This window comes from Rousettus aegyptiacus, unplaced genomic scaffold, assembly GCF_014176215.1.
Source record: "Rousettus aegyptiacus isolate mRouAeg1 unplaced genomic scaffold, mRouAeg1.p scaffold_m13_p_11, whole genome shotgun sequence".
Taxonomy (NCBI): domain Eukaryota; kingdom Metazoa; phylum Chordata; class Mammalia; order Chiroptera; family Pteropodidae; genus Rousettus; species Rousettus aegyptiacus.
Genome location: NW_023416286.1, coordinates 55,047,745 through 55,061,191, shown reverse-complemented (window position 1 = coordinate 55,061,191; position 13,447 = coordinate 55,047,745). Strand labels below are relative to the sequence as shown.

Here is a 13,447-nt window from a genome sequence, read left to right as displayed (position 1 = left end):
CCACCAGACTGGTCCGAGCCCCACCATCATCTTTTTCGAAATAGTCTGCTAGGTAGTCTCTTATTTACCCCCTCCTCTCTTCTCTGTGTTACCAACAAAGTGACCAGTTGAGCCCTGTTAGAATGTAAACCCCTTGGCTCAAAACCTTCCAAAGGCTTTTCATCTGGACCAAAATTAAAGGTTAACGGCCTTGTAATGAGCACCAAGGTTTTATATAGTAGGTCCTCTATTTCCTACTCTCCTCTCCCTGGCTCCTTCAGTTCTAGGTGCCTCGGCCTCACATTCAAACCCACCAGACAAGCCCAGACTCCAGGGCTTTTGTCTTGGCTATTCCCTCTTGGAGAAATCCCAGTGGCTAGCCCCACATGTGCATGTCTTCACTCACATGTCATTTTCGTAGTGAGGCTTTCCCTAAATGCCTCTCTCAGACACTTCCTATCTTTACCCTGGTCACCTAACATACTCTGACATGTCTGTCTCCTCTCTGGACTGTAAACTCCCATGAAGGCCAGGTGTTTGTTTGTTTGTTTGTTTTTTACCTTGAATCTCCTGTGTATGGACTGATTCCTGGCAAATCAATATTTCTTGAATAAATGAATCTTCCTCAAGCCCAGTGCCGTTGGTAATTGCCTTCTTTTCTGTCATAGCATATGTAATAAAATCCAGACAACTACGTTATCTCAAGTGTTTTACAAATCTTAGCATTTCTTGTGTCCTAATTTTCTATCTATACTTTTAAAAACGACTTTATTTACATGGCATAAACTCCACTCTAAGAGTACAATCCAATGATTTTCACTAACTTTACAACCAACTGCATTGGAGGATGGGAGATTCTTGCTAAAAGGACTTAGCAGATTCTTGATGTAACCGAATTTTATAAGGAAGAACACCAATGGGGCTTAGAAGGTTCAGGAATCTGGCTAAAGTTTGTGAAGCAAAGAATCTTTGTCAGTAGTTACACTGTGTTTTCTTATAATTATTTTAAAGATGTAGATATGTGTTTTATATATTTCTGTATATACAATCCGCAATTTAAAAAAATTTCTAACAGACTACTTTATTGGAAGATGGATGGAAGAGAAACTATAGGTAAAGGAATTTGTAAAATATATTATGGTTCAGTGTTAGAATTTCTAGTTCCTTTTTAATTCTCTTAATCACATTTCAAAGTGATTTCATTCATTCCTCCATCCATCCATCCATCCATCCATTCTATATTGAGCCTTTCTAGTTAGTTGTAGGCACTCTATTAGATTAAAAGAGCATGGTCTCTGTAGTAATGTTGCTGAAAATCTGGCAAGAGAGAGAGTGACAACCAATTAGATCACTACCACATAGCATTATAAATGCAATGGTACAAGTATGGGGAGATTCAGAGCGGTCACTCCTAAAATAAGCATTGAAAGCTATCTAAGCCAATGTAAGAAGAGAGGACCAAGGGGAAAGCATATACAAGAAAGGTTAGAAACAAGCCATCGAAGAAGGGTTAAGGTGTTGGTTTTGCTGGACTACATATTAGGAAGTGGTAAGAAACTTTATTAAAAGATTTTATTAAAGATGAAAGGTCATGTAGGATGAATTAGTTAGAATTAGTTTTGGCTGTGAGCGACTGACATCTAAATAGTGTAAACAAGACAGAGATTTATTGCTTTGTCATGTAAACCATGTGTCTGAGTAGGTGGTGGCTGCTGTGATGCTCTAAACTGAGTACAGGATCCAGATGCTCTCTCTTTTTACTGTTCTATGGTCCAAATACAGCTAATAACACAGGTCTTTAAAATAAAAGTGGTTTTATTATAAAATTCTAAAAATGTGCTTTAAAGGACAGTCATGAGAAGACTGCATAAGAAGAAACAGATCTTCTTAACCCAGGCAATCACATGGATTTTATATTGTCCACAGAATTAATATTCTAAAAAATTCTTCTGTTCAGTTAAGAAGAGTCTTCGGAGCACCATTATTCAAAGGGAAGGTATTTTGCAAATCAGAGTTCATCTTTGGTCTGAAAATAAGAAGTAAAATATTTAGAGCCATTGAGAAGTCATATATGAGTCAGGAAGACTTACATTATCCCTTAAAGATGAAAGAAGGAAAACAGTCAAGTTACTTGAGACTTGTAGAGTTGAGGATTATTTTTGGAATCACCTAAGGGTAGAGGCACACTGTGTTTTATAGGGCTACTGATGTGGAACCTGAACATCTAGGGGTTTATTATAAAGGGTCTTGTGTCATGAATAGTGTCAATGATGGACTAGGGTTGACAATAAAGAAGAAATAAATGAAGCTATCATTCCAGGCCCTAACTTCTATAAATCAGTAGAATCATTTGGCAGTCCTCAAAATCACAGACAAAGATAAAAAAAAAAAAAAAAAAAAAGAAAGAAGAGGAGTGGAGAAAGAAAGCTGCCTAGTTTCATTTGGATCCCACAGAAACATTGATACCAAATCATGAACTTAATGTGAGGGTACCTTCAATTCTGGGAATTCTAGTTTTGTTACTGGCTTTAACTAATTTGATGGCCTTGCAGCACTGACAGGGGTTAAGGTTGATGATGTACCACTTCTGAGGGCGAGTTAGTGGCAATTAGTTTTCAAAACAAGACAAAAACAAAACTCTTGATTTGTAGCGTGTGCTGTTGTCATGGTACCAGCAGGTAGACTCCAAGCTACCAAAATTTAACCACTGTGCAAAATTTCTAAATATTTAACAATCAGTAAGCTTATATGAGCTGGTTCCACTACACCACTAAGCCTGTGGTTACCTTATTCCTTTTAAACCCCCTTGAGAGGCAGACATAATTGCCAAACCTGCCTTCTATTTTTGGTTACAATACCACAATTTTGAGTTTATCCATTCAGAGACATGATGATGAGAATATAAAAATGTCGAGCCAGTGTACACACACACACACACACACACACGTATGTATGTATATATGTAAATTATATATAACACAATTTTATATAATATACGATTCTACAAACAAAAAATAGGTATAATGAAAACAACCCTCTTCTATCTTTACACACAACAGTGCATACTATTTGAAGATGAGAAACTTATTTTTGGTCCTTGTTTTGCTATAATCCAGCTAGATGATTCTGAGCTAAGTTCCTTGGGCTCAGTTTTGTTAACTGTAAAATGAAGGGACTTTACCAGATGACCTTTAAATTCCTTTTTAGCCTGACAAGTCCATATGTGAATCTTCCAGTACAGAGTGATATCAACAGAGACTGTTTTTCAATGAATAATCTGTGAACATGAATAATCTTGGTTATATATTTTTCCATCTCTAAATTGGAATGATGAACTTTCCTGAACCTATCTCACGGGAAGATGAGGCTATTAGATGATGAATGTAAAAATATTTTTCAAGCATTAAACATCTATTCAAATATCATGTGATCTAAATTCTCAAATTAAAAGTTTTCCTCTATTTCGCTGGGAGCTCTTATTTAACTGCATCTTAGCTCCCTTTCTTTTGCCTTATTATTACCTACTATATCTCTGTGGTAGAATGAATGCTTGAAGGCTCCAGGAGAAACTCAAATAACTGTTGTCTGACTGAAGGACTGAAGGAATGAATGAGGAGAGTTTTTACTCTGACATTGGTCAGTTCTTGTTACCTTTTTCCTAAGGCACGTGCAAGGAAAGAGGTCATCCTCAGTCTGTGGCTCTACCCTCTTCATGCCTTCTCGGATCTGAGGTTCACTCACTTGTAAACTGGCATATTCCTATATAGGCAACAATACAAAAACATTCCTTATATAATGTTTAAAGTACATTTACCAAATTAGTTATGCTGGAGTTTGCTAGAATATGATATGGTCCACTTAAGTCATATATGTCAAGTTGCAATATGCAAACTCCCCTATGTTCCTCTCAAACACCCAATAACAGAGCTTCTGAGAGGCACGTGTCCTTGGACATTGGCTGCCTATTTCTTTGTGATCTCCTTATTCATCTTTCGTTTATATGATTTTTATTTATTTTTTTACCTCCTTTTGCCTTACAGTAAAAATAATTGTGTACATGATCTTCCCCAAAACATTTGAGGACAGAGACTATTTCCATCTTACCTACCGTGGCTTGCATAGCATCGGTCACCATCTTCATTCATTAGGTGCTCCCTCTGTGCCCAGCCAGGTGCTTATGCTTTAGTATATGTGAGTTGAATGAATGAACATTACCCTACAGATCTTTAGTAATTTAGATAGTAAATCCCCTCACTCCTTCAGTTTACATACTTCACCCTCTCTATATCTTCACTGTCCTCCAGGAAAGGTTATAAAGGGGAAGAGGCCAGTGCAGTCCAGAAAAAAAGACCAACTCTGTTTTGTAGCAAAGCCCAAGGTATGGGGCTCAATATCTGAAATTTTGAGATTTAAAAAAAGTTTAATTTAGATCTACTACTATTACTAGCAAATTACTTGTTCACTGTTGCATTTTTTTTTTTTTTAAAGGAAACTTTCAAATTGTCAGATATGCTTTGATTACAATCCCTAAATGCTTAGGTCCATGCAAACACTTTCCAAGAGAAGTCATGGCTCATATGGGGTCAGCACAACAGTTCTAAACATACCTTGCACTACTTAGACAAAGAAATGGTAAGGCAGTAGCAGTATTGTAGAAAGATAAAATATACATCCAAGTACAGTAACTGTGCAGAATCAGATGTCAATTTAGCCTAACCGCAGACCGCATAGTTCTAACATTGATAATTTTCCTCTAATGTTATAGCATTCTCTATTAGCTAATCTTTGGTTTTCTACTATTTTCATTATTATTTAATATTTGTCCCTGATTTTTGCCCACAGAAGTATACATTTATCTCTTTATTTTAATGTATTTTTAGAAATTATTAAGTGGAATATTATTTGCTACTAATATGACCAATTACAAGTTGTATCTCTATTTTCTTAGAAAATACTGACCTGAAAAAGTTTAAAATAATAACAGAATATGTCATCACCCATGAGATTATTTCTTGCAAATTCCTGTCCTGTTTTTGCAATCTTCTTTGCCTATGGGAACAACAACAAAAAAATCCTTTAATGAAACATATTTTTTTTCCAAGCAGACATATGAAAACTGATCTTCAGAGTACATTTTAGTGGGACAACAGTGGGAAAAATATCTTTGAGGGTGCTTTCATGGTACAGGGAACATTTAATAGAGTATGTTTGTTCAAATGTAAAAGGAGGTTTTTAAGACTTGAAAGTTTGAGAAGTCATATTAGATCTTCTAGAATTAATTCTCTCTTAGAGAGAAAAGGTACATATTAAATGAAGTAACAATGACTTTGTAAAGTAAATGCAGGATGAAGCTCAATGCACTGTCTTAAAAATTTTTAGCAATTAGTTCAAAATTTCTTTCATGCAATCCCTCATTTTAATCTATAGCACAGTTAGTTTTTCCTCCTGTGCCCGGCTGGCAATCTTAATTTCATTTTCCTAGTTGAGGTAAGGGAGTACTTGAGGCTCAGATCAACCTGACTAAAAGAGAGAACATAGTCAAGGCTAGGCTTAGTTTTTTTGTTTCATGAGCAGCCTGGATAGTTAATCCAAGCCACACACCTATGTTCATCCCGAAAGAACTGTGCTACACATGGGGAGATGGCTTCCCATTTACAGGTAAGGTCGACATCTGAGCATCCTGAATGTTTTCCAGGCACAAGACATTTAAAACAAACTGATGATATTGGGATACAAAGGGAGTGACCTTACCTCTTCATCGTGATCTTTTGCCCATTTAAGTTTTTCTAGGAGATCGCTCAGGTTGCTTTTAACTGGAATGTAGTGTTTCCAGGGCTGTAGCTCATTATAAAAATGTTCATAGTAGATGGAGTCCTGCTTTAGCACAACACTGTCACCGACTAGAAGATATGGCAGGCGATATGCTGCGACAGTGCCGTCAATGTTTATTTGATACTTATGCTGTGAAACATCAGTGAAGTATGAGAACCTCCATTAAATATTCTTTTTTCCTGCTCTATATATTTTCCTCTGCTTTCCACACAAAGAGCCTCACTCTGCTCAGATACAAACTGGCCAGATTTTGCCCTCTGCTTTTACCACTTAGTAAGTGCTATTATATGATATGCTTATAAAAGACTTATTTTGATGTTCTCCTAAATTTCACAAAGGGGCCACAAGTCTAATACTGAAGCAGCCAATAAAATAGTAAAACTGACGTCCTCAGACTACAACCTAAGGAAACATAGATTCATGGTGACTTTGTAATCCCTCTACTTTATTGGTCACATGTGAGCATCTGACATTGGCACATTCTATGCCCTTTGACTACATACAAGTCTTAAGGAAATTAACAAGCTCTGAGACAAGTGGAAACACTGACAATTCAACTTGTCAACTTGTTGCCACATAACCCATCAGAAAAAAACAAAAACAAAATTCGGCCATGTACAACACAGAGCTCAATAATATCTTGTCTTCTCACCTAGAATACAGATGGCTACCTTTTGCCCACTTTTCTCCCTAACACATGAAACTTCAAAAACTTCTCAGTGATCAAGTGAATAAGGCCATGTTCTACTGCATAAAAAGCAGAGTTGTCAGAAAAAGGATCACTCCCGGAGAAAAAAGCGCAATCCACATTCTAGATCCAGAAAACACTTCCTAATGCCCAGAATTCCCAAGCAGACCATTTAGATGGATTTCAATTCATTTCCCCACCAGCAGGCCTGATAAGAGACACCTGGTTTATATCTTCTTTTTGGTCTGCTGTTATGTTATGGCTCTAGGGAGAAGTTTTTCTAAAATCATTTACAAGTATTTACTGATAAAAAAGGTTTTAGAGCTGAAATGTGCTTATGTTGAGGGTCAGTTGGGGAAAAAGTTTTAGCCCTCCCCTGACCCAAATATCCCTTGGTATATTTAATACCAGAGGTGGGTACTGAGTACAGACCCAGGTTGCCAAGCCAGCCTCTGGGGCCTCATGCCTTGACAGTCACCAAGTTTTGTGCACTGCTCTCCCACTCCCTGTAATTTACTGGCTTCAACTTCCCTCCCCCAAATGAAGATAACAGTTGATCCTTTAACAACATGGGGGTTAGGCGCACTGACTCTACTCCCTCCCAGTGCAGTCCAAATCCTGCATATAACTTTTGACTCCTCCAGAACAGGTGTCCCTCAGGATCCATGGTGTATTGGTTCCAGGACCCACAGACACCGAAATCTGCAGGTGATCAAATTCTTTATATAAAATAGTGTAGATCAATACACACAGTTGGCCCTCTGCATCAGCAGATTCCCAACCCTGGGTGAAAATACCATTATACTGTTTTTGATGTGGAGTTGGTTGAATCCATAGATGCAAACAACACCTGGGGATTTAGAGGGCTGACTATGTATTGAAAAAAATCTGCCTGTAAGTAGATCTGTGCAGTTCAAACCCATGTTGTTCAATGGTCAACTCTATTTGGAAAAACAAAAAGGATTGGCCATAGATAATGTCATACCTTGAAGAAATCAAAAAATGAAATGTGTTTCACAATGGGACCATATAGGCTTTCATCATGTTTAAAGAAGAAAAAGTTGGTGAAGGCAGCATCTATGAGTTCTGGGTGTTTTCTGCTGAGTTTAACCAGCTCAAGTCTCTCTTTGCGGCTGTCTCGCCCTCTCCAGACAGCTGTGGAGTTTTTGCTTTCCCAGGGAGGACCCGTGTTAGCTTGCACAGACATCATATCCAGACTTACTCTGGAAGACAGAAAGTGCAAGAGATTTCCCTCCCAAACCATCACATCACAACGGCTGTTGGAAAAGAACTCACCACAGAAGTAAAACCAAGGCTCTGGGTCATCTTCGACCCGTCTCTCACCGGCCCATGGTTTCTAGAACAGAGTCAGTCAGGTCATAGGTAGGCATCACGATATCCTTGGAATCTGTGGAGCCACACCAGGAAAATATTGGATGGATGTGTAAATTGGATTTCTTTTTTTCCAAAGGCCAGTCTCCTAAATTAACAAAAAACTCCACATCTGGCATCTTCACCTAGAAAAAAGAAAAGGAATTTATTCACATTTTGCATTGCATGGATTATGCCTTCTATTGATCAAAGAGTAGTGAAAGGCAGTCTCCTGTATGCCCTCTTTCTCGGCCAAATAACATAGCGTAGGGCCTGGAACACTTCTTTACCAAGAAATAAAGAGCCCTCACAGTCTGGGCTGGGCTTATCTGGAAGTGTGGGAATATACCCTTTTTGTTCTACTTAAACACAGGGGTCAGTTGCCCATTGGCTGCTTCCACGCTCGCTGTGTTTCAGACCCCACAGAGAAAGGTCAGGGAACTTCCACTGCAGCAGAAAGTGAAAGGTGTGGTTAGCTGTGGAGTGGATTTGCTGGACCTGGGGGATGGCTGCATTGAAAGAGGCTGAATGACTCTTTTGTACTCCTTCTGTTCTACTCTAAGTAAATGTTGGACCACTTGAGCCTGGTAGGCCTGTAGGCTGTTCTTAGCCACACGAATCTATGCATTCGTCTCTTTCCTGGGTGGCACTTACCTGCCTTTTAACCTTGGCCATACTGATGTCATAGACTGTCCTGCAGTCCAACTTGACCACCCAGTGAGCAATGAAACACAATAAAAATTAGAAAGTGTACCAACTGAAAGGCCAAGCTTCAGGTAATGATAACTGCTTTGATTTGAATAGTGGGGATAGCTTTTTCAGAATATTGTTATATATGTAAGTATACTAGATTTCCTTTCCAGGGTGCCCAAATGGGCCAATAGACTTGCTTCAATAGGGATGAAATGACAAAAGACTCTAAAATAATCTAAGAGAGAAAGACAACTACTAGAAAATAACTACAACACATTTTACTTGGTATATGTGCTGCCGAAGTGAGCACAACACATTGCACTTGGGACTCTTAACTCTAGTTCCTGGTTAATAAGCCAGATGTTTCTATTTTAAAAATACACCCCAGGTAGGTGATAATACTAGGATTTGAACTTAGGAAGCTCAACACTAAAGCCAACACAAGTAACTTCCAAGCTAGACTGCCTCTACTGGCACAAACATGTTGAAAGAACCTGTTTTATTGAGCCATAAAAAAATGTTTGGGGTATTTGTAAAATAAGAGATATATTTTTTAGGCAAGAACTGTACTGGTCAGTTTGAAAGCATCTTGAGATACTGGAGTCCTGAGAAACATTCTTATTTTTCCACAGATTGACATGGATGAACAAGAATTGCCAGCACTCCGATATCGCAGCTTAAAGGAGGCAGAATACCAGTGCTATATAACGACTCACATTCAGAATTAATTCACTGCAAATGCTTTGCAATCTTAAGAAAGTTACTATGATTTCCCACGAGTAATTCAACCAAGATATTCAGCTAATAAGCAATTGGTAGAAATGATGGTATAATTTTTCATATCAGCCATTTTACTATTGCTGTCAAGTACTCTACTAGAACCCTGATATTGTAATTATTTTTATTTTGAAAAATTATACTGTAAAACTTGGGCTCACTTTGCACCATTTCAAAAGAAAAGAAAATACTTACTTTTCTAGTCAAAGAAAGTAGTATGGCATCCATGAAAATTCTAAAACCTACATGTTCACCATGAGTTTTGATATAAACCTAAAAGAGAATTGAACGTTTATTACATTAGCCAAAAAGCACTGGCAAGCTTCACTGAGGTTAAGCTTATCACAATGATCCTCAGAATGATTTTTAATAAAACTATGTAGTTAGTTGTACCCAAATGGTCAAAACAAAAAATCACTAAGAATAACAAGTAAACCTCAATTATGAATTGTACCTTGTTATCCTTCAAGGTATAATGACATAAGCTCTGCCTTTGTCCAAATCTCTTTGGAATTTCTGCTGCAATCTTTTCTGGATCAACAGTAGGAAATTGTGCCAGATCTCTCTGAATCTGAGCAATGGTTTCTGGGCACTTCATCTCCTGTAGCCAGGCTGCACTATCTTCCAAAGGACAGTCACAATTCTCATGGTAAACGGGCCCTAATTATACATAAGTAACAAATTACACAGTAGTATTTTCATGACATTTGAAACACATAACAAATATCCATTATAGGAATCACAAATTTTGCCTAGGTAATAATAGGAAGGGCATTTTGACGTAAAAATATTTTTTTAAAAAAACCATTCTTTATTACATTGGTGCATCACTAGAAAGTTGGTCTTCTGTTTTGACAGCTCTTCACGGTAAAGTAATATTTTCACCCAGGCTCACTTTGCACCATTTCAAAAGAAAGCCAATGGGCATATTTTTTGTTCACAGTGGCTATTATAGTGCACCATTCTTTATGTTTTCTATAATTAAGAATAACTGTACATTGGTAAAAGAATATCAGAGAAATATACTGGTTTTGGTGAAAGCCAAAAGTGATATGAATATTTCAACGGTCTATTATACAAACAGTTTCTTGAAGTATCTAAGGTATTTTCTTCAAGGAATAAATTATTATCAATAACAATACAAGTAAATAAAGGACCCCTAATATGCTTGCAATTTTTAAAATAATTATTAAAAAAAGGTAATGTTCAAAATAGTTCATCAATATTATAATGATTCTATGTTTATAGAAATACTATAAACATATAATTATACAATTTAGCAGAATCTAAATTGAGATTTTACTGTCATTTCCTTCTGTAATTCTCAGATTCCTGCTTGACCCAGGAAGTAGTTCACAATGGAACATTTTTATAAGGTTTAACAGGTTATATTGTACCATGTGGTCTTGCTGAAATGTAGGAAAGAAACCTAGACACTTTTTTAAATGTTTGCCTTTCTTGGAAGGGTAACAAGGAAGATTTACACTATTTTTTCACTGTTTTAGGATACTATCTTCGAAGGGAGAGAAGGATATGACTCTTGTTAATAAAGCCACACTCATCCTGTAAAAGAAAACATCAGATAATTTTTCTGGAAAAATACTATTGGAACAAAGACGGAAAAATAATAGTCAACTTCCCTCCTCTGCTCAAGTCCTCTGTCTTCCTGAAGTGATCAATTTCAATTACACTTATCATTTACTTAACTCATATACTTCCAATTAAGAAAGTGTCATCTATGACCATATATTTAACTTGATTATTCTTGTTAATGTTGTGTCTTCAGCGAGCAAATTCTCTATTCTATGTTTTTTCCTCTTCAGTGAATTATAATTTCCATTCGAATCTAGCATTTCTCACCAGGACTCTCAATTTATCTTTCAAGTAAGAAAATCTTTTTTTCTTCTAGTAAAAAAATAAATATCATGCTAATTTGTTTTTGTTAGATTGAATAACATGCATAATTGTGTTCAAATAGTGTTTTAAAATTATGTTCCAAATTACCTTTTAAAATATATGGAGATTTGGCCACATGTTGACCTTGGAATTTCACTTCTACCTTCAGATTTTTGTAGCTTGCATACATTCTGTATCTTACTATGAAGGACCCATCCTTTCGGTCTAAAACTTGGACTCCAACTCTAGTGAATTGCTCATCTGGTGCTGTGATTTTAATCTGGAACACCTTTTCACCTGGAGAAGATGTGAACCTGTGATGGGAAGAACAATAATATATCATTTTAAGGAACAGACGCACAAGGATTATGTTCTCCAGTCTGTGAACTTTACTATTTTCCTCCCCTTGCCCAAACATATACTTGCTTCTTCTGAATGAATTATGCTTTACTACCTGAATGAATATGATGGATCAGAGATTTAAAAAAAAAAAAAAAAAAAAAAAAAGGATTACAATGGCCAAGATAACATAAAACAGTTTCATTAGAAAATTGCAAAGGAATAGGTTAAGACTACTAAACTATGTAAACATAGAACATATTTATGCATTTCATATACAAAAATATTCTTATTGACCTACTACTTATTTCATGCCATCACACCTACCTGGAAATTTGTGATTAAATAATGCCTCTAAAGATCTTTTGAAAAATCTCAAGGATTCTTTTAAAAAATCATTATTATAAATCATGCCCAGCCATGGGCAAAAGCCAGGAGGTAGTGTGCATCATCTATAAGTGACACTGTATAGAAGGTTTATTTTGGGGGGTGGGGGAGGGTGAATATTCTTGCTGTTAGGATGCTATTTATTTTCCCCAACTGTATTATTTATAAACTTCCTTTGCTTTGGAAAACTTATTTTCAAGATTTCTTTTCTTACAAAATACATATGGTCTGCGTCTACCAATAAAAAAGACAATCATTACAGAAGTATGTGAATTCTACAAATAAGTTTTGAGTATAATTTTAATTGTTGAATTCAATGGAATTAAATAAATATTTGTTGCTAACACATAGAAGATTCATACCCTGATACTTTCCCTCTATAGTATCAAATACTGCTTAATTTCTGAGTTTCAAAGCATGCTTCCCTGCAGATGTCTACCTGGAACCAGAGGGCAGCACTAGAGAAAGATGAAACTAACCAAGTTTCTAACAACTGGATTTAAATTCCTTATAGTAGTTTATGCAAAAATAGTTAGAAGTCATACTTCCAGCAAAGTGCAGGAGCTTTGTCTTTCTGGTCTTGTGGGAATCCCTATCAAAATAGAAGAGCTAATTCGGAATTATTTCTAAAGCTACAGAGAAAGATTGGTTAGGACGGGCAAAGACTGTTAAACCAGATGTGTATAACACCCAAATATCTGGAATTTAAACTGCTGTGGAGAATCGAGTTCATGGGCAGGTAAAACTTGAAGGAAGAAACAGTAAATTTTAACTGCATCCCCAGACAGGGTGCTGTTTCTCGACTTACTTATCTCCTGATGTATCCACCGCCTGAATAAAGAAATAGCGTGCGGGAAGGACAACAGCTGCTTTTAGACCAGGTCCCCATATTTCGCTCTTCTCCGGGCACAGTTGCCTCCCTTCGCCGGTCTCGGCAAGTGCTGGAAATGCCCCCAGAAAGAAGCAATAAAGCACCAAAACGCTAAACATTTACAAGACGGGCTATCCAAATGATCTACAGATAAATGAAGTGTAAGAGGTGGACGGAACCAGCCACCGTTACAAGAGGGGTTCGTTGGCGAATCTCAGCAGCAAGCACGGCTGGCTCCAAGAGGAGGGCAGGAGCGCAAGGCAGGCGTGCGGGTCTCCGCTTTCCGCAGAAAAATCACAACCCGAGCACTGGCTTGCGCAGCTGAAGGATGCCAGTCGTTCTGCTGAAACGGGTAAGAATCACGCTGCTCCCTTTTCTCGGGACAATGATAAATTTGCTTCGGTCCTGCAACTGGAGCATCTTTGGGGGAATCCGTCTCAGCTCCCAGCCCAAGGTGCAGGGTGGAAGGGATTGGCCCCGAGCGTCTGACCAAGCTGAGTAAAGCTTTCTCCAAGTGGATGGCAGAGTGGACACGCGTCTCGGCGCCAGGGCTTCCTGGGACATGTAGTTCGCGGACAGAACCGGCGGAAATCCTGCCAGGTTTTCCATTTCCC

The 13,447-nt window shown here is 37.5% G+C and overlaps 1 protein-coding gene across 2 annotated transcripts; it reads right to left on the bottom strand.

Annotated features, from left to right (window-relative positions):
* Positions 1-1,776: 1,776 nt before the first annotated feature.
* POGLUT2 (protein O-glucosyltransferase 2) lies at positions 1,777-13,278 on the bottom strand. Of its 2 annotated transcripts, none has more exons than XM_016123191.2 (10): positions 12,771-13,278; positions 11,345-11,550; positions 9,795-10,000; positions 9,536-9,613; positions 7,844-8,016; positions 7,485-7,722; positions 5,731-5,940; positions 4,939-5,028; positions 3,631-3,738; positions 1,777-2,005 (listed from the first exon to the last, which is right to left on the bottom strand). In XM_016123191.2, the coding sequence occupies exons 1-10, from the start codon at positions 12,950-12,952 to the stop codon at positions 1,988-1,990; spliced, it is 1,509 nt and encodes a 502-aa protein (XP_015978677.2). In that variant the 5' UTR covers positions 12,953-13,278; the 3' UTR covers positions 1,777-1,987. The 2 variants fall into 2 exon arrangements, with proteins under 2 accessions (XP_015978677.2, XP_036084710.1); XM_036228817.1 differs by having other exon boundaries at positions 5,731-5,853; positions 12,771-13,032.
* Positions 13,279-13,447: the final 169 nt, after the last annotated feature.